The 21,588-nt window shown below is 48.5% G+C and overlaps 1 protein-coding gene across 1 annotated transcript in view; it reads right to left on the bottom strand.

Annotated features, from left to right (window-relative positions):
- Positions 1-19,042, bottom strand: part of LOC123757603 (uncharacterized) — a 278,070-nt gene extending 259,028 nt beyond the window's left edge. The window contains exon 1 of the mRNA XM_045741411.2: positions 18,392-19,042. Within this exon, the coding sequence (XP_045597367.1) occupies positions 18,392-18,432 (41 nt within the window). The 5' untranslated portion in view covers positions 18,433-19,042. The remainder of the gene's footprint in view (positions 1-18,391) is intronic.
- Between the last annotated feature and the right edge of the window lie 2,546 nt (positions 19,043-21,588).

Consider the following 21,588-nt stretch of genomic DNA (forward strand, 5'->3'; position numbering starts at 1 on the left):
GTGTGTGACCAACAGGTATAAAACACGTCAAGCACCGCCATAAACGAGCCATTAACAGCGGCGTGTCAACAATGCGTCAACTAAACTTGTCTACCAGAGAGAGACTTAAATACCTCACCCGCCCCGGGCTCACCACTGACGGTAGTTACATTGTCTCCACTAATCACCTCATTCGCTAATTACCTCCAGGTTATGGTATTAATTGCTGCTCATAAACCTACATTGTGGCTGGCGGGAAATTCTGTTTGTGGGTCGCACGACAACACTTCTTATTAAATAAGTATATTTGTCTGTAAATATAAATATATATATATATATATATATATATATATATATATATATATATATATATACATATATATATATATTATATTTTTGTTCCATTCATCTGGACCATTGGAGCCTCGAACTGGCGGCCACATAAACACTGACCGACCGCTCTACCTACTGAGCCACCAGCAGGACTCGAGAGGCTGGTGAAATTCCGAGGAATTTGTGCTAACTTGGGGAGCCGGTCGGCCGAGCGGACAGCATGCTGGACTTGTGATCCTGTGGTCTTGGGTACGATTCCAAGCGCCGGCGAGAAACAATGGGCAGAGTTTCTTTCACCCTATGCCCCTGTTACCTAGCAGTAAAATAGGTACCTGGGTGTTAATCAGCTGTCACGGTCTGCTTCCTGGGGGTGGAGGCCTGGTCGAGGACCGGGCCGCGGGGACACTAAAGCCCCGAAATCATCTCAAGATAACCTCAAGATAACACCGAAATTGATCAAGTTCAAGTTATAAATGGTTTTTGTTTATCTCTAAGAAACAGTATTTAAAATTATTTTAAAACTAGGAGAAATTTAATCTAAAACTAGGAGAACATTATGGGACCACTTGTGTAGGCATCCTTAGTGTAAAGACTTAGAGGAGTGTAATGGGAGGATGGTTGTCTGGGGCGCAGCAGTGAGGGACCCCTGGTGGGGGAGTGTGGTAACACCACACTCCACATTGTGTGGTGTTACCACACAATGTGGAGGCTCCAGCAGGGCGCTCCGGCGGTGTACTGGTGAGAGGCGACCACCCTCTCTGCTCCTGGCCCTCTAGTGCCTCCCTACCCCTGGTCCTGGCCCTCTAGTGCGTCCAGTACTCCTAGCGCCTCAGGCTGGAGACCAGTCCTGGTACACAGGCTCCTACATCTCGCGGGTTCCTGTAGTAGAGCTGGTGTACCACCAGCTCTAGTGTACCTGTTGTACCACCAGCTCTAGTGTACCTGTTGTACCACCAGCTCTAGTGTACCTGGTGTACCACCAAGTTCCTACACCTTGCGGTGACGTCGCTCCCCCTGGCGCCACTCACCCATACACGCACATTAAAGTATTTCTTGTGTGGGGCGGGCAGCCGGCACCAGTGGTGACGGCCTCCTCTCCATCTTTAGCCTCGCCGAAAAGCTTACACAGGGACGCCAAGCCACATAATTTATGTGAACTTCACCCACCAAAAACTCTCTGATGGTACTCCATGATACCTTTTTTATTTGAAAGGCATTTAATATAAGAACTTGACGTTGCACTCATGTTGCTTTGAAGTGTAGGAGGCGGGAAGGTCGCCCCTCCTTTACCATGCACACACTGACCATCTAGTGAGTGGACTCACCCCTTACAACTCCCTCCTGCTTCTCAGCCCCTCTCAACTTCTCTCAGCCACTCTGGCTTTCGGCCGCTATCTGCCTCACAGCTCCTTTCCCTTGCTCCCAAGCTGTTATCTTAACTGCGAGTCTCAATTAGTATTGTATCTCTCTCTCCCAACCTACACCAAAAGACACAAATAGACAAGAATGCTCTAAGAATTCTAGGAACAGTGTGTCCAAGAAGAGCCGTAAGACATGCTACACTAATGTTGATGGAGTTACAAACAAAGCAGAGAAAATAACAGAAAGGTTTAATGAACAATTATCATGATCTTTATTTCCAGGGGATACCAGGTAATAACGAAAAAAGGAAACAAATGTTGGAAATTTCCAACACTAATACAATACAGTTGTATTATTATTAATTATCACTAAAATCTACTAATTACTGTAGTAACTAAAATTAACCAACAGTAGGGTTCACATGAACTAATAATTGTATCTGTACAATAATGCTAGAATTCTTACGTAACCAGACACTAGTATTGCGTCAGATTCTACCAAAATAAACACATTTATATCCAGTGTGTTAGAGAATTGAGTTTGATTCTCTAAAAACAACAGTGTTCTGTGTGATAATTATTTACCGATAACCTGACTCCCAAATAATGCCAAATCGAGAGTTTCTAGTTAAAACTGTTATCTGGTAATAAATTTAACGACACGCGTGAATGCCATGGAGAGAACTAAAATCCTCTCCATTTCTCGTTTATCATCGTAAAACGAGAAAATAATAATATTTAACTCCCCAGAATAATAACCCAGTCTTTATCAAAGCATTTTAGCCACAACTGCGAGAAATAATGTTATTCGTGGTGAATAATTTGTATGGCGAATGCGAGACGCGGGGAAAGAGAGATGCCATTAAGGAGAGAACGTGTGTAGGCGTCGGTGTGAGAGGAAGGCGCCAGAGTGCGGTGTGAAGAATTGTTGCGGATTTGAGCAACTCGTTTGGTCAGTGTATAGGATACGTTGTGGTGAATCGTCAGCAAGATTTACCCTGACATTCAGCCCAGAACTTGTCAATTTGTTCTGCGTAATCCATCGTGACCGGCCAGAGAAGCGCGTCGACATCTAGGCCAAGCTAGCCACCACGTGTTCGCCATTGTGACGCTAGAGCCTGAGACGCGAGTTTCGGCAAGCTTCAACTTATACAGTGCCCTATTAGCTAAGTACACATATAACTCCCTTTTGATGCATCATTAGAGATTGTATATAGCAGGGTAGTTTGTCGTCACGCCGAGCGACATAAATAAAACACATGTTAGTATATTTTATTACTCTCCATTCCCAATTTCTTGAATATAGATATTTAGCAGCCTAATATGTTGCTACGTAATATATCTTAATTTACAGCTTGCGTGTGAGGAATTCCCCGAGCTGTTACTTTACCCGTGTTATTCATCTCCCAGTGTTCTATGAAGAATTCCGGACATTCCGAGGATGATTCGTGACTGATGTCTTCGAAAACGTCTTCAAGCTAAGACTTTTTCGTATTTCTTTATTATTCAAATTATCTGTACTTGATTATCATGATAGAGTACTGTGCACTGGAAGTAACACGTGTTTATTATAATTATTAATTTCTGATATTCATGATCTATATTCTTGTTGGTGACAAATTTACTATTGATTCTCTAATTGGTCATAAGATTAGGTTATTACACAATGAACTGGTGAACGAACCACACTAGTTCCTAGACATATATGAAGTTCTAGCAATAACCCCCAAATGTAGGTGTTTGAGGCTTTGATTCAATTAAATTATTTATACAGCCCATTAATTATTCAAGTGATTATAATTTCTAGTATTTATCCATAGTTACTGGTTCCTCTAGGAATTTCAAATGATCACATTTTTATTAGTTTCCCTCTATACTATAAAAGCGGGTGGTCCTTCGTAATTGATTTCATTACTTTAATAATTAAATAAATAGAGTCAAGTCCCAAATGTCCCACAACAAAGACATAGAGGGAATTTCACTCCTAGTAAGAGGAAAACAGAAGATTGTGTAACTAAAAGATCGAAATATAAATGGATTTACAGGCTCCAACACTGGGACTCTGGCAGCAGATGGGAAAAAGAAGTGGTTCTCGAAACTTATAAAATTAATTCCATTCACCAGCAGACCAAAGCAGAAGTACACAGAATGAGAGCTAAACTTCTAGTCATATGGGACCTAAATCACAGAGAGATCGATTGGGAACAGAGAAATCCCCCCATGAAGGGGAAGAAACGTGGGAAGCAAAATTAATGGAATTTGTGAAAAGAAACGTCTCAACACAGCATGGAATAGAGGACACAAGAGAAAAGGGAGCAGATATACACCAAACCTCCTGGACTTGATCTTCACCCAGAATTAGGAAGACGTCGAGAGCTAGGATTCTGAAATACCACCAGGAGCCAGGATCATTGTGTCTTAGTATTTGATTATGTGATTCAACTTAAAACAATGACCATAAGACAAGGGGGGTCAGGGAAAGTAGAGTAGGCTATAGCAGACATGATACAGACGTATCATGTCTGTATATATTTAAAATATGTATATGTCTGTAAAATACTTAAAGGGATTGACAGAGTGGAAAAAGAGGAAACGTTCACAGTGAATTCCAATAGAACAAGAGGACATGGGTTGAAGTTTGAGACTCAGATGAGCTACAGAGATGTTAGGACATTTTTTTTTTTTTAGCGTAAGAGTTGATAGAAAATGAAACAAACTAAAGGGACAAATTGTAGAAACAAACTCCATCCCCAATTTGAAGAGCAGATATGATAGGGAAATAAGTCAGCAGCCATTGCATTAAACAATCCCGTACCTTGTTAAGCACAAGACGAAGCTGGAAAAAGTTCACAGGTATGCCACTAGGCTAGTCCCAGAACTAATAGGCATGAGTTACGAGGACAGGCTGCGAGAAATGCACCTCACGACACTGGAAGACAGAAGAGTAAGGGGAAACATGATCACTACCTACAAAATTCTCAGGGAAATTGACAGGGTAGATAAGGATAAACTGTTTAACACGGGTGGTACGCGAACAAAGGGACACAGGTGGAGACTGAATACCCAAATGAGCCACAGGGACGTTAAAAGAACTTTTTCAGTGTCAGAGTAGTTAACAGGTGGAATGCATTAGGCAGTGATGTGGTGGAGGCTGACTCCATACACAGTTTCAAATGCAGATATGATAGAGCCCGGTAAGTTCAGGAATTTGTACATCAATTGGAAGACAGGAGTGTTATGGGGGACATGATCATCACATATAAGATTCTCAAAGGAATTGATATGGTAGACAAAGGAAGTTTATTTAACACAAGGGGCACACGCACACTAGGGGACACAGGTGGAAATTGAGTGCCCAAATAAACCATAAAGACATTAGAAAGAATTTGTTTAGTGTCAGAGTAGTTAATGGAATACACTAGATAGTGATGTGGGGGAGGCTGACTCCATACACAGTTTCAAGTTTAGATATGATAGAGCCCAATAGGCTCAGTACACCTGTTGATTGACGGTTGAGAGGCGGGACCAAAGAGCCGAAGGTCCACCCCCGCAAGCGCAACTAGGTGAGTACACAGGCTACCTGTCCCCAGCAAAACTATTATATTGATGGGAAACAGACAAGGTGAACAAGAACAGCCACTTAACAATGAGAGAAAATAGTACCAGAGGAAGTAAGTGGCAACTACTAATGCAAATGAGTGATAGAAGTGTCAGGAAATACTGGCGCCTTGCACGGCTGGTCAACAAGTGGGATGCACTAACACGGGACGTCGTCCGAGACCCCTTCCCCTCCCTCTCACCACAACTTTACAGTCCGCTACAATACAGAACTTTAGTGTTTAAAGACGTAAAAATCGAGCCGGATTTATAAGAGGGAAGGGTAGATAAGTGTTGGATCCCGCTCCCCCCCCCCCGGCCCTCTCCCCCCCCCCGGCCCTCTCCCCCTCCCCCCGGCCCTCTCCCCCCCCCCGGCCCTCTCCCCCCAGCCCGAACCTCTTCCCCAGCCCGACCCTCTCCCCCAGCCCAGCCCTCTCCCCCAGTTACCACTCAGGAATCTATACACCAGTTGATTGACAGTTGAGAGGCGGGACCAAAGAGCCAAAGCTCAACCCCCCCGCAAGCACAATTAGGTGCGTACATACAAGGGGGGTCGTACCTGGCATACGACCAGGAGCTAGTTGTCACCGGCCACACAATCCTCGCTCTGCCGAGATGTTTACGAAAAACAATAATTACTTGTCCACGGAGTATTTTGCCTGCCATTAAGGCTTCCAGACACCAGGGAAGAGTGGTGTATGTGGACCGTTGTGGTGAGGGAGCAGCCTACCTCCCCTGGCCACCTGCTGCGTCACCTGACTACCAACATCTACCATAAGCCAGATTTCCTATCGGAAGTAGGCGGAGGCAGTGTCGGGTGGAACGCGGCGGTACTGTCTCTCTGTCTTCTTGGGTACTTGTTGCCTGTCTGCCTGCCTACTTCCTGTCTGCCTGCCTGGCTGCTTCTTGGCTGCCTGTCTGGCTGCTTCCATGCCTGCGTACCTAACCTGCCTACTTATTCGTCTGCTACATGCTTGCCTGCCTGCTTGTCGGCTTGCTTGTCGACCTGCTTGCCGTACCAGGCGCTTAGCCTGCCAATCAGCTTGCCAGCTTTCCCCTCTTTGTCTCCTGTTTCACACACCAAATATGCGAAATTTGTAAATATTCAAGTTGCTTATAGAAACTTAGATAAAGGTGCCGTGAAAACCTTACAACATACACATGACTGAGACGTGAACATGGCCCCGGACACCAAGCTCCGCCAAACAACCTGAAGCCAAAGCAAGCGAAAGTTGAGAGGTAGAGGAGGAGGAGACGTCTCCCTCAAGTGTTCCCGCGCGGGGCTGAGAGAACCCGACCGTCTCACCACCTGGAAGATGTGATGGAGTGTAAGATATTGAGGGGAATGGACAGGGTGGACAGAGGAGAGGTTCAGGGTGAGAAACCGTGGGACGAGGGGACGCGGGTGGCAACTAGGAGAGAGACAAACAAGCCGGAGGGAGGTCGGGAACTACTTCTTTAGTGCGAGAGTTGCCAGCAAGTGGAATGGGCTACAAGACGAGATTATTCAGGCGAACTCAACAGCCTAATCAACAACAAAAAGCAGTAAGATGAGAAGCATGAGGAATGAAAGTCAGTGCATTAAATGCTCAGTGGCTGGACAGGCGGGGCTAGTGAGCTGATGCTCGACCTTGCAAGTGTTTCTGGAGCAGTACATCTAGGTTCGGTACACAAGACCCACTGAACTACCGAGCAGTATCACTAACATGCGCAGCCTGCACGCTCCTACAGGCTCGTAAGCCTACAGTTGATGTGATAGTCGAATTCATGCTGGTTTTAGAAGAACAATACTGCTTGGCAAACTTGTCACAGTTGTACTACAAGTGGTTGGAAATGAGACATAAAAGAGAGGGATGGGCAGACTGCATCTTCCTTAACTATCAGAGCGCACTCGACACTGTCCCCCTCACAAAAGACTATTCAAACCAGAGAACGAGGCACTTGTATTAGGGCAAGTGTCACGTTACATAAAGAAATATCTCTCAGATAACCAAACACTTCTTTTCCTAATATACGTAAACAATCTGAGAGATCAAACCAGCTCCTCTGTATCAATGTTTGTTGATGATACAAACCTTGTGAGCATTACCGCAACACGCGGCACTATTGTGAAAAATTAACTAGACATAAAGAGTTGATAAAGAAGTTGACCAGACCACACACTAGGTGTGTGGTCCGCACAGATCAGACCACAATCGACTTGAGAATGGTCCAGGACGGACCGAAACGTCGTCGTCCCTTCACCTCCTAGTGTGTGGTCTGGTCAACTTACTTTAGCCCCGTTATTGTGACTCATCGCCTGCAGTTGATACAGAAGATGTTTACTGAATTTTAATTCAAAGTTCTAAGTATTGAAACATGAGATAAACGACCTGTAGGCCGCACTCTTCAGCATGAAGAGGAGGCAGAGTCATGCACCAGAAAACAAACAATATATGTTAGTAGGCTTAAGTATATTTCCAGATCTACTACAAGAAGCCTACATTAACAGAATAACATCGCCAGGATATTCCAAACTTGCATCTGAATAGGCTTGACTTCCGTGACTTCGACAAAAGAACCTTACGATCGCTATGGCAACCAATGTGAGACTCACTCTCAAGTATGCAGCCTCAGCACGAAACTCTTTCATTAAAAAAAATCAACAAGGCTTGTTCCTGAGTACTGACTATTTATTATATATATATATATATATATATATATATATATATATATATATATATATATATATATATATATATATATATATATATATATATATATATATATATATATATATATTAGTATATTTTGGTAGCAGTCTTTCCTGTAGACATATATTATTAAATATGACCGAAAAAGTAAGATTAATAATTCTAACACGAATTTTCTCAATCTTTCGTACATTTTTTTTCACTGTTGGAGGTAATTCAAAAATCAATTCTCCAAAATTCATTTTTATTTCTAGTCTGACGCGACACGAGCGCGTTTCGTAAAACTTATTACATTTTCAAAGACTTTAGTTTACAAATACACAACTGAATAGAACTTACATGTCTCCGATTTTGTTTATATCTACATTTGAGTGAGGTGGATGGGGTGAGGTGGCATTAATAGGGTATTAATTTTATTAACACAAGACAGAACAAGAGGTGGCATTAATAGGGTATTAATTTCATCAACACAAGACAGAACATGAAACAATGGGTATTGAAATGGAAGTGATTGTAGAAAGCCTATTGGTCCATATTTCTTGATGCTTCTATATTGGAGCGGAGTCTTGAGGTGGGTAGAATATAGTTGTGCATTAATTGGCTGTTGATTGCTGGTGTTGACTTCTTAATGTGTAGTGCCTCGCAAACGTCAAGCCGCCTGCTATCGCTGTATCTATCGATGATTTCTGTGTTGTTTACTAGGATTTCTCTGGCGATGGTTTGGTTGTGGGAAGAGATTATATGTTCCTTAATGGAGCCCTGTTGTTTATGCATCGTTAAACGTCTAGAAAGAGATGTTGTTGTCTTGCCTATATACTGGTTTTTTTGGAGCTTACAGTCCCCAAGTGGGCATTTGAAGGCATAGACGACGTTGGTCTCTTTTAAAGCGTTCCGCTTTGTGTCTGGAGAGTTTCTCATGAGTAGGCTGGCCGTTTTTCTGGTTTTATAGTAAATCGTCAGTTGTATCCACTGATTTTTGTCTGTAGGGATAACGTTTCTATTAACAATATCTTTCAGGACCCTTTCCTCTGTTTTATGAGCTGTGGAAAAGAAGTTCCTGTAAAATAGTCTAATAGGGGGTATAGGTGTTGTGTTAGTTGTCTCTTCAGAGGTTGCATGGCGTTTCACTTTCCTTCTTATGATGTCTTCGACGAAACCATTGGAGAAGCCGTTGTTGACTAGGACCTGCCTTACCCTACAGAGTTCTTCGTCGACTTGGTTCCATTCTGAGCTGTGGCTTAGAGCACGGTCGACATATGCGTTAACAACACTCCTCTTGTACCTGTCTGGGCAGTCGCTGTTGGCATTTAGGCACATTCCTATATTCGTTTCCTTAGTGTAGACTGCAGTGTGGAAACCTCCGCTCTTTTCCATGACTGTTACATCTAGAAAGGGCAGCTTCCCATCCTTTTCCATCTCGTAAGTGAAACGCAGCACGGAACTCTGCTCAAATGCCTCCTTCAGCTCCTGCAGATGTCTGACATCAGGTACCTGTGTAAAAATGTCGTCAACATACCTGCAGTATATGGCCGGTTTCAAGTGCATGTCGACTAAGACTTTTTGCTCGATGGTACCCATGTAGAAGTTTGCAAACAGGACACCTAGGGGAGAACCCATGGCGACCCCATCTACTTGCTTATACATGTGCCCATCCGGGCTCAAGAAGGGTGCCTCTTTAGTACAAGCTTGGAGTAGTTTCCTTAGAATATTTTCGGGTATGTCAAGAGGAGTACAGGCTGGATCACGATACACTCTGTCGGCTATTATCCCGATTGTCTCGTCCACAGGTACGTTGGTAAACAGCGATTCTACGTCCAACGAGGCTCTTATCCCTGTGGCCCGTGTGCCCCACAGTAAGTCAACAAATTCCTTTGGAGACTTCAGGCTGAAGGCGCAAGGAACATAAGGAGTCAGCAGGCCGTTGAGTCGCTTCGCCAGTCTGTACGTGGGTGTGGGTATCTGGCTAATGATTGGCCGAAGTGGGTTTCCAGGCTTGTGTGTCTTGACATTTCCATACGCATATCCAGGTTTATATTCCCCAATGATCTTTGGCAGGTGGAGTCCGGATTTCTTGGCGTTCACAGTTTCGATCAGTTTGTTGACCTTTGCTTTCAATTCGGCTGTAGTGTCCTTCGTTACCCTTTGGAACTTAGTTTGGTCAGAGAGTGAACGCCAAGAAATCCGGACTCCACCTGTACTCCTCTTGACATACCCGAAAATATTCTAAGGAAACTACTCCAAGCTTGTACTAAAGAGGCACCCTTCTTGAGCCCGGATGGGCACATGTATAAGCAAGTAGATGGGGTCGCCATGGGTTCTCCCCTAGGTGTCCTGTTTGCAAACTTCTACATGGGTACCATCGAACAAAAAGTCTTAGTCGACATGGACTTGAAACCGGCCATATACTGCAGGTATGTTGACGACATTTTTACACAGGTACCTGACGTCAGACATCTGCAGGAGCTGAAGGAGGCATTTGAGCAGAGTTCCGTGCTGCGTTTCACTTACGAGATGGAAAAGGATGGGAAGCTGCCCTTTCTAGATGTAACAGTCATGGAAAAGAGCGGAGGTTTCCACACTGCAGTCTACACTAAGGAAACGAATATAGGAATGTGCCTAAATGCCAACAGCAACTGCCCAGACAGGTACAAGAGGAGTGTTGTTAACGCATATGTCGACCGTGCTCTAAGCCACAGCTCAGAATGGAAGCAAGTCGACGAAGAACTCTGTAGGGTAAGGCAGGTCCTAGTCAACAACGGCTTCTCCAATGGTTTCGTCGAAGACATCATAAGAAGGAAAGTGAAACGCCATGCAACCTCTGAAGAGACAACTAACACAACACCTATACCCCCTATTAGACTATTTTACAGGAACTTCTTTTCCACAGCTCATAAAACAGAGGAAAGGGTCCTGAAAGATATTGTTAATAGAAACGTTATCCCTACAGACAAAAATCAGAGGATACAACTGACGATTTACTATAAAACCAGAAAAACGGCCAGCCTACTCATGAGAAACTCTCCAGACACAAAGCGGAACGCTTTAAAAGAGACCAACGTCGTCTATGCCTTCAAAATGCCCACTTGGGGACTGTAAGCTCCAAAAAAAACCAGTATATAGGCAAGACAACAACATCTCTTTCTAGGCGTTTAACGATGCATAAACAACAGGGCTCCATTAAGGAACATATAATCTCTTCCCACAACCAAACCATCGCCAGAGAAATCCTAGTAAACAACACAGAAATCATCGATAGATACAGCGATAGCAGGTGGCTTGACGTTTGCGAGGCACTACACATTAAGAAGTCAACACCAGCAATCAACAGCCAATTAATGCACAACTATATTCTACCCACCTCAAGACTCCGCTCCAATATAGAAGCATAAAGAAATATGGACCAATAGGCTTTCTACAATCACTTCCATTTCAATACCCATTGTTTCATGTTCTGTCTTGTGTTGATGAAATTAATACCCTATTAATGCCACCTCTTGTTCTGTCTTGTGTTAATGAAATTAATACCCTATTAATGCCACCTCACCCCATCCACCTCACTCAAATGTAGATATAAACAAAATCGGAGACATGTAAGTTCTATTCAGTTGTGTATTTGTAAACTAAAGTCTTTGAAAATGTAATAAGTTTTACGAAACGCGCTCGTGTCGCGTCAGACTAGAAATAAAAATGAATTTTGGAGAATTGATTTTTGAATTACCTCCAACAGTGAAAAGAAATGTACGAAAGATTGATAAAATTCGTGTTAGAATTATTAATCTTACTTTTTCGGTCATATTTAATAATATATATATATATATATATATATATATATATATATATATATATATATATATATATATATATATATATATATATATATATATATATATATATATATATATATATATATATATATATATATATATATATATATATATATATATATATATATATATATATATATATATGGATCAGATGAAGGAAGGGATTATATTAAACTTTATACACAAGTTTGCATATGAATGCGATAAGAAAAACGAGATAAAAGTCATTGCTCTTAACTCTTAATAGTTCGAAAGGCGGAGATTAGGAGCTGGTGCTCGACCCAAAAAGCACACCTAGTTTAGTCAAGCAAACATTCTCAAACTTCATGATATAATTTCGTTCAAAGACATCAGGGCATCAGACGTTAGAAGATAGAACTACACATTGTTCAAGGAAATGTGAACATAAACAATGAATGTTATTAGGCTATTGTGTTCTCGGGGGACGAGGCAGGTGAGGCGGGAGAGAGCTGAAGAAGCCAGTAAGAAGTGATCCAAGGAGCTGGCTCGATGCCCATCCCGTCGGGGAGGAAGAGCTCCGTCTCGCACGGTTACGTCTGCTAATTGACGCCGGGTGGACAGGAGAACCAGCCTCCCGTCTCGCCTTATCTGGACGGGTATCTCCAGGCACCTCGCCCAGTCTCCGTCTCGGGGAGGACGGGTACAGCATGTTGTCTCATGGACAGGTGACGTCGTTCACAGCACCGTATGACAGGCACAGCACAGTGAAACGTTTGATGATGAGCACGTTTACTGTGCATAGTCCTGAGCACGGGAGGGGTGGGGTGGGGGGGGGGGGGGATAAACGCCACACAGCTGTCTCCTGGACGAGCTGTCACACACAGGGTATCACTGGAGAGTCACCAGCACGGGGCACCCCGGGGGGGGGGAGCACTCTGGCCGTGTGTGTGTATTATGGGGAACCCCGGGGGGGGGGGCACTCTGGCCGTGTGTGTGTATTATGGGGCACCCCGGGGGGGGCACTCTGGCCGTGTGTGTGTATTATGGGGCACCCCGGGGGCACTCTGGCCGTGTGTGTGTATTATGGGGCACCCCGGGGGGGGGCACTCTGGCCGTGTGTGTGTATTATGGGGCACCCCGGGGGGGGGGAGCACTCTGGCCGTGTGTGTGTATTATGGGGCACCCCGGGGGGGGGGCACTCTGGCCGTGTGTGTGTATTATGGGGCACCCCGGGGGGGGGCACTCTGGCCGTGTGTGTGTATTATGGGGCACCCCGGGGGGGGCACTCTGGCCGTGTGTGTGTATTATGGGGCACCCCGGGGGGGGGCACTCTGGCCGTGTGTGTGTATTATGGGGCACCCCGGGGGGGGGGCACTCTGGCCGTGTGTGTGTATTATGGGGCTCCCCGGGGGGGGGGCACTCTGGCCGTGTGTGTGTATTATGGGGCACCCGGGGGGGGGGCACTCTGGCCGTGTGTGTGTATTATGGGGCACCCCGGGGGGGGGCACTCTGGCCGTGTGTGTGTGTATTATGGGGCACCCCGGGGGGGGGGGCACTCTGGCCGTGTGTGTGTATTATGGGGCACCCCGGGGGGGGGGGCACTCTGGCCGTGTGTGTGTCACGGGGCACCCCGGGGGGGGGGGGTGCACTCGTCGGGTCCAGGATGGTCCGGGACACACCTGAAGATAATTAATGTGACGATCCAAATGAAACTATCAAAATTCATCCACGTGCTTTTGCAAGTTCAGTTTTTGTGTGGGCGTGGCAAGGTGTGGGCGGGGCAAGGTGTGGGCGTGGCAAGGTGTGGGCGTGGCAAGGTGTGGGCGGGGCAAGGTGTGGGCGGGGCAAGGTGTGGGCGGGGCAAGGTGTGGGTGGGGCAAGGTGTGGGCGGGGCAAGGTGTGGGCGGGGCAAGGTGTGGGCGTGGCAAGGTGTGGGCGGGGCAAGGTGTGGGCGGGGCAAGGTGTGGGCGGGGCAAGGTGTGGGCGGGGCAAGGAGATGTGGGCGTGGCAAGGTGTAAGCGGGGGAAGGTGTGGGCGGGGCAAGGTGTGGGCGGGGCAAGGAGATGTGGGCGGGGCAAGGAGATGTGGGCGTGACAAGGTGTGGGCGGGGCAAGGTGTGGGCGGGGCAAGGAGATGTCGGCGGGGCAAGGTGTGGGCGGGGCAAGGAGATTGGGCGGGGCAATGTGTGGGCGGGGCAAGGTGTGGGCGGGGCAAGGAGATGTGGGCGGGACAAGGAGATGTGGGCGGGGCAAGGTGTGGGCGGGGCAAGGTGTGGGCGGGGCAAGGAGATGTGGGCGGGACAAGGAGATGTGGGCGGGGCAAGGTGTGGGCGGGGCAAGATGTGGGCGGGGCAAGGTGTGGGCGGGGCAAGGTGTGGGCGGGGCAAGATGTGGGCGGGGCAAGGTGTGGGCGGGGCAAGGTGTGGGCGGGGCAAGATGTGGGCGGGGCAAGGTGTGGGCGGGGCCCGGTGTGGGCGGGGCAAGGTGTGGGCGGGGCCCGGTGTGGGCGGGGCAAGGTGTGGGCGGGGCCCGGTGTGGGCGGGACCCGGTGTGGGCGGGACAAGGTGGTGTGTACCTTGTTGTGAGCTAATGCCGTGCTCATAATGGGTGTAACATTTACCAACAAGAACGTCAACAATCACAGCTGTGAAGACGGTGTCAAGCCGTCATCACCGGTGGTACTCCCAACCAGGCCGCAGAGCTGCTGGGGTTGTTGATTGCTGGCTTTTCACTGGTCGTGGCTTAGTGTAGACTGAGAACAGGTGGGTAAGGCAACCAGTTTGGTTGCTTGTCACTCTCGCTGGTTGTGGTAGGGTGTGGAGGAGCGTGAAGGACCTGTGGCCGGATGTGCTAACAGGGAGGATGGCTGACACTGGCTTCCCGCTCCGCGCCTTGTGAATATCTGCGCACCGCAGGTTGCCGCGAGTGTAAGAGTGTGTGTGAACGCGTGATGGGAGTGTATCAGGAGGGTGTGGGAGAGTAGAGGCGAGCAGGGACACAGTGTGGGTGTAAGGTGACCATGGGCCAGGAACTGGAGCGTGGGTCGGGTGTGTGCCTGAGTGATGGTCTCCCGCCACCACCACCAACACCTGCCCCCATCACTGTCACAACCGTAAACAATAACTTGTATCACTGTGGCGCACCTCTGCTCTCCCACCCCTTACTTCCAGAGTCGAGCCTCAGCTCCTGGACCCCGTCTTTTCAAATGTCAGTCGTCTAATGCGATGACAGACCGCAACATTTCTGATATCAACCATACCAGCTTGCGAGCCAGCAGGGGAGGGCCGAACCTTCACTACCGCCCCCTCCTCTCTTGCTCTACCAACTCTAGACCATTATTACGCTTTACAAGTTTCCTAACATCCCTTCACTTATCTGAGGCTGGCTTACAGGTTCGGTCTCCTGCTCTTGGTTATATAAGGTTAAACAATTCAAATTTGAGAGTTTCTCACGCTCCCCAAGACTGTGTACCAGTCCTTACGTGTTCTTCATGCCGTCACCTTATGTCTGAAGTTGCTTGTAATCTTAAATGGAACGTGAGTTTTGCCAATGATAAATAACTAAAGTATGACATTAGTGAGGATATCATCCCTAGTGAGGATATCATCCCTAGTGAGGATATCATCCCGTGTCGCGGCAGGATAGAATGAACGTAGATCAATTGGCCAATGAGGCTTACGGAAAAAAAAACACGGACTATGATATTGGACCATCTAATACAATTATTAAAAACATACAAATTATAGAGATTACTTCGGATTTGGAAGAAATAAGAACTGCTCAAAGACCTGAAAGCTGCAGTATTAAAACTATCACAACATTTATAATCATAGGTATTTGTATGGTGAGCACAGTAACCGAACCAGGCAATGTGGTGTAGTCATTGTGTGAATTGTCCTTGGCTACAGGCCCATCTGGCAGGTTAGTGAGGCTGAGCCACTACCAGAATATTCAGCCTGTAAGCTCTGTGACAAACCATTAACTCATTCACTTGGGTTACTCCATTATTTCACACTCCATTATTCAGGGTGAAACTATAATAGATCTTAGACCTCGTGGCCTATTGTATAATCAACTGTGTTACTATTTAATTCAATCTCGTGAATTGGAAGACATCCTAACAATTTATCCTAATTTTGCTTGTGCATTTTAAAGAATGAAGAACAAATTTTTATTTTATTTTTGAGTTAGAGCTCTAATGAGTCCACCGCAGCCTTGTGTGGCTGTAAACACTAGAAAGTTAGATTTACAATTTTGTAAACTGAATATATTCGTAAATTATGGTATAGTCTAATTTATCGAGACAGTGAGTACCAACACCATACTCACTGTCCTGTGTGACAGTGAGTATCACCATCATATTCACTGTAATAACACCCAACTAAAATTACACAGATAATGAAAAACTGTAAATTAATTTTGTCAATAAAGATGATAATTCATTGTGAATAGTGAAGTGAGGTTGAGTACCCTCACTTGTGTCCCCATGCTGCAGGTGTGGCAGTACTGGCTCCCCATGCTGCAGGTGTGGCAGTGCTGGCTCCCCATGCTGCAGGTGTGGCCGTACTGGCTCCCCATGCTGCAGGTGTGGCAGTACTGGCTCCCCATGCTGCAGGTGTGGCAGTACTGGCTCCCCATGCTGCAGGTGTGTCAGTACTGGCTCCCCATGCTGCAGGTGTGGCAGTCCTGGCTCCCCATGCTGCAGGTGTGGCAGTACTGGCTCCCCATGCTGCAGGTGTGGCAGTACTGGCTCCCCATCCTGCAGGTGTGGCAGTACTGGCTCCCCATGCTGCAGGTGTGGCAGTACTGGCTCCCCATGCTGCAGGTGTGGCAGTACTGGCTCCCCATGCTGCAGGTGTGGCAGTACTGGCTCCCCATGCTGCAGGTGTGGCAGTACTGGCTCCCCATGCTGCAGGTGTGGCAGTACTGGCTCCCCATGCTGCAGGTGTGGCAGTACTGGCTCCCCATGCTGCAGGTGTGCCAGTACTGGGAACACACATGTGAGACACCTGCAGTCTTACTCTTGTTTGGTTCCATACTTATGTAGATGGAGAGTTAAGGCAGATGCCCTCAGCATCTCCTTCTCCAGGAGCCTGCATGACTCTACACTGCACGTGTGTGTTTACATACATGTCCCAAACCTTCCTTTTTTTACAACCAATTATTCCATCCACCTCTGGTACACTCGCAGAGGGTAACAGCGGGGACTCCGAGGGGGTTAAAGTTACCCTGGAGACCAAGGGCTTGGGCGGACCTGCTCGCTGCCTACACACTAATATGTAAATAGGGGAGAAATCCCAAAGGAGTGAATGCTAGGTGCGGCCTCTGGGTGTCGTGGACGCCTAGACACTCCCCCAGGGACCTATCCTACACCCAGCTCTGGGTGTAAGGATAATCCTGCAGATGGTGATACACATTCTCAATGTCTGACCCTTATATGTCGTAGTTTGTGAGGTAATATATATGTTTTATGGACTTTTTTTTACGAAATATAACAATAAATATATTTTTTGTTTATGTTTGGAATATCTGTGCACGTCTCTCCTAAACACCTGCACTTCTCCGTGTCTCTCGTAAACACCTGCACTTCTCCGTGTCTCTCGTAAACACCTGCACTTCTCCGTGTCTCTCGTAAACACCTGCACTTCTCCGTGTCTCTCGTAAACACCTGCACTTCTCCGTGTCTCTCGTAAACACCTGCACTTCTCCGTGTCTCTCGTAAACACCTGCACTTCTCCGTGTCTCTCGTAAACACCTGCACTTCTCCGTGTCTCTCGTAAACACCTGCACTTCTCCGTGTCTCTCGTAAACACCTGCACTTCTCCGTGTCTCTCGTAAACACCTGCACTTCTCCGTGTCTCTCGTAAACACCTGCACTTCTCCGTGTCTCTCGTAAACACCTGCACTTCTCCGTGTCTCTCGTAAACACCTGCACTTCTCCGTGTCTCTCGTAAACACCTGCACTTCTCCACACATTCCAACGCTGTAATGTAACATGTTTGACTGTAAGGCAAATATTGACTACCAATTTGATCATTCAAACCTCACTTCTGCTTCCTCGAACGTCGTACCACAATTTTAGCCAACACTCCATCCTTCTGGAAGGCTGGAGCTGTACTCACAGTAACTTGTTGGTCCAACGTCCCAACGGCGGTCCATGTAGTGATGGACCGCCTCACTGTTCACGTCTTGTACTTTTAATTTCATAGTCAGAGAAAAAAAATACTTGAACATTCTTTGGCCAAATATAGTACATATATATATACTATATTAGGCCCAACATAGCGTGTATTAGGCCTAGGATTGCTAGGGCAGGTTAGGTTCCATATTTTCATTTTTTTTTTAAATAATGGCATTTAGGCTAATTCATTAATACAGACGTCACCTCCGTGGCGGTCCATCGTTGTGTACTGGTACTGTGGAGCACTCAGTTACTGTGAGTACTCTCACTTCAGGAGGCCGGGTGGGAGTATCTTGGTATATTATGATGAGCATATGGGTGAAGATGTCGTGGACATGAGGGGACCTGTGTGGACAAGCTGGACATAGACGGAGAAGCTGGACATAAGGATATGAGAAGTTGGACAGAAGGATATAGATGGAGAAGGAGGACAAAACTTCACAGATGGAGAAGATCAACTTACTTGTTGGGAGGGAGGTGGGTGGAGGGTTGGTTGACTGGCATCCAGCAGGTGTCTGGGGGTGGGTGAGGGCGCCGCCTGCCCCACACTCACCTACACTCACCTCACCTCTACCATACCATGCACCAGGCGTCCCCTGCCTCTCCCACACCTTGCCACCTCTCGTAACGCGCTCTATGAGCTAAATCTTACGGGTCCACAGAGCGCCTCGCCAGATACAAGTGTCAACACCGGATGTGGAGTGCGTGCCCAGGTACACACACACACACTCGCTACAGGCCCTTGCTCAACACACTCACTAGGTCAAGTGCGAGTCGATTAGATGCGTATTTATCTGGCATGAGGCACTCGTGTAATCAGAGAGCGTTTGTTGAAGTTGTTAGCGCGGCGCTGAGGCGTATCCGGCCACCTGTCCACCTCACCCGCTTAATATTTTCCCTCGTCACTGTCCTAGGGACTGTCACTACCGCTGGCCCGCTCCGTCTGTCTCGCTATGCTACACTTTCACTCAAGTCAAACACTTGATATTGAGCACAGATAATAAATAATGTTAAGGAATATGGTTGGTGAGGGCGGTGGAGAGGAGCACTGGGGCCTGGTTCACGTGGGGGCCGCAGTGTGCTGGCGCAGCCGACACTCCGCTCTCCTGGAAGTCGCGAGGGAAACTAAACTGGAAGAGACGCGGGTAGCCCACGCTTGTTGGGGGTCCAGGGAAGGGGTTCAGGGGGTGGGGTTCAGGAAGGGGGGGGGGATGGGTGGAGAATCAGTGTGGTGGTTGACAGCTTTACTGAACAATGTGCACCCCGCTCATCACCAAGACTCTTGTGCACCTTTTGTACTCGCAAACTACTACAGTATTATCTTCTGGGTGGAGAATGTGGCTACCTTCTTAACCTTAAGAGAAGTTGTAGATATTATATTTATATACAAAGTGGTGGATGATGGGTGCCCATCTCTGTGTGGCCAGGGTGTGTGTGTGTCCCAGGACCATCAGTGTGGCCAGGGTGTGTGTCCCAGGACCATCAGTGTGGCCAGTGTGTGTGTGTCCCAGGACCATCAGTGTGGCCAGTGTGTGTGTGTCCCAGGACCATCAGTGTGGCCAGGGTGTGTGTCCCAGGACCACCAGTGTGGCCAGTGTGTGTGTCCCAGGACCATCAGTGTGGCCAGGGTGTGTGTCCCAGGACCACCAGTGTGGCCAGGGTGTGTGTCCCAGGACCACCAGTGTGGCCAGGGTGTGTGTCCAAGGACCATCAGTGTGGCCAGGGTGTGTGTGTCCCAGGACCACCAGTGTGGCCAGGGTGTGTGTCCCAGGACCACCAGTGTGGCCAGGGTGTGTGTGTCCCAGGACCACCAGTGTGGCCAGGGTGTGTGTCCCAGGACCACCAGTGTGGCCAGTGTGTGTGTCCCAGGACCATCAGTGTGGCCAGGGTGTGTGTCCCAGGACCACCAGTGTGGCCAGGGTGTGTGTCCCAGGATCACCAGTGTGGCCAGGGTGTGTGTCCAAGGACCATCAGTGTGGCCAGGGTGTGTGTGTCCCAGGACCACCAGTGTGGCCAGTGTGTGTGTCCCAGGACCATCAGTGTGGCCAGGGTGTGTGTCCCAGGACCATCAGTGTGGCCAGGGTGTGTGTCCCAGGACCATCAGTGTGGCCAGGGTGTGTGTGTCCCAGGACCACCAGTGTGGCCAGTGTGTGTGTCCCAGGACCATCAGTGTGGCCAGGGTGTGTGTCCCAGGACCACCAGTGTGGCCAGGGTGTGTGTCCCAGGACCACCAGTGTGGCCAGGGTGTGTGTCCCAGGACCATCAGTGTGGCCAGGGTGTGTGTGTCCCAGGACCACCAGTGTGGCCAGTGTGTGTGTCCCAGGACCATCAGTGTGGCCAGGGTGTGTGTCCCAGGACCACCAGTGTGGCCAGGGTGTGTGTCCCAGGACAACCAGTGTGGCCAGGGTGTGTGTCCCAGGACCACCAGTGTGGCCAGGGTGTGTGTCCCAGGACCACCAGTGTGGCCAGGGTGTGTGTCCCAGGACCATCAGTGTGGCCAGGGTGTGTGTCCCAGGACCACCAGTGTGGCCAGGGTGTGTGTCCCAGGACCACCAGTGTGGCCAGGGTGTGTGTTCCAGGACCATCTCTGTGTGGCCAGTGTGTGTGTCCCAGGACCATCAGTGTGGCCAGGGTGTGTGTTCCAGGACCATCTCTGTGTGGCCAGTGTGTGTGTCCCAGGACCATCAGTGTGGCCAGGGTGTGTGTTCCAGGACCATCTCTGTGTGGCAAGTGTGTGTGTCCCAGGACCATCAGTGTGGCCAGGGTGTGTGTTCCAGGACCATCTCTGTGTGGCCAGTGTGTGTGTCCCAGGACCATCAGTGAGGCCAGGGTGTGTGTTCCAGGACCATCTCTGTGTGGCCAGTGTGTGTGTCCCAGGACCATCAGTGTGGCCAGGGTGTGTGTTCCAGGACCATCTCTTTGTGGCCAGTGTGTGTGTCCCAGGACCACCAGTGTGGCCAGGGTGTGTGTTTCAGGACCATCAGTGTGGCCAGGGTGTGTGTCCCAGGACCATCAGTGTGGCCAGGGTGTGTGTGTCCCAGGACCACCAGTGTGGCCAGTGTGTGTGTCCCAGGACCATCAGTGTGGCCAGGGTGTGTGTCCCAGGACCACCAGTGTGGCCAGGGTGTGTGTCCCAGGACCACCAGTGTGGCCAGGGTGTGTGTCCCAGGACCATCAGTGTGGCCAGGGTGTGTGTGTCCCAGGACCACCAGTGTGGCCAGTGTGTGTGTCCCAGGACCATCAGTGTGGCCAGGGTGTGTGTCCCAGGACCACCAGTGTGGCCAGGGTGTGTGTCCCAGGACCACCAGTGTGGCCAGGGTGTGTGTCCCAGGACCACCAGTGTGGCCAGGGTGTGTGTCCCAGGACCACCAGTGTGGCCAGGGTGTGTGTCCCAGGACCATCAGTGTGGCCAGGGTGTGTGTCCCAGGACCACCAGTGTGGCCAGGGTGTGTGTCCCAGGACCACCAGTGTGGCCAGGGTGTGTGTTCCAGGACCATCTCTGTGTGGCCAGTGTGTGTGTCCCAGGACCATCAGTGTGGCCAGGGTGTGTGTTCCAGGACCATCTCTGTGTGGCCAGTGTGTGTGTCCCAGGACCATCAGTGTGGCCAGGGTGTGTGTTCCAGGACCATCTCTGTGTGGCCAGTGTGTGTGTCCCAGGAC

Source organism: Procambarus clarkii, chromosome 22, assembly GCF_040958095.1.
Source record: "Procambarus clarkii isolate CNS0578487 chromosome 22, FALCON_Pclarkii_2.0, whole genome shotgun sequence".
Lineage (NCBI taxonomy): Eukaryota > Metazoa > Arthropoda > Malacostraca > Decapoda > Cambaridae > Procambarus > Procambarus clarkii.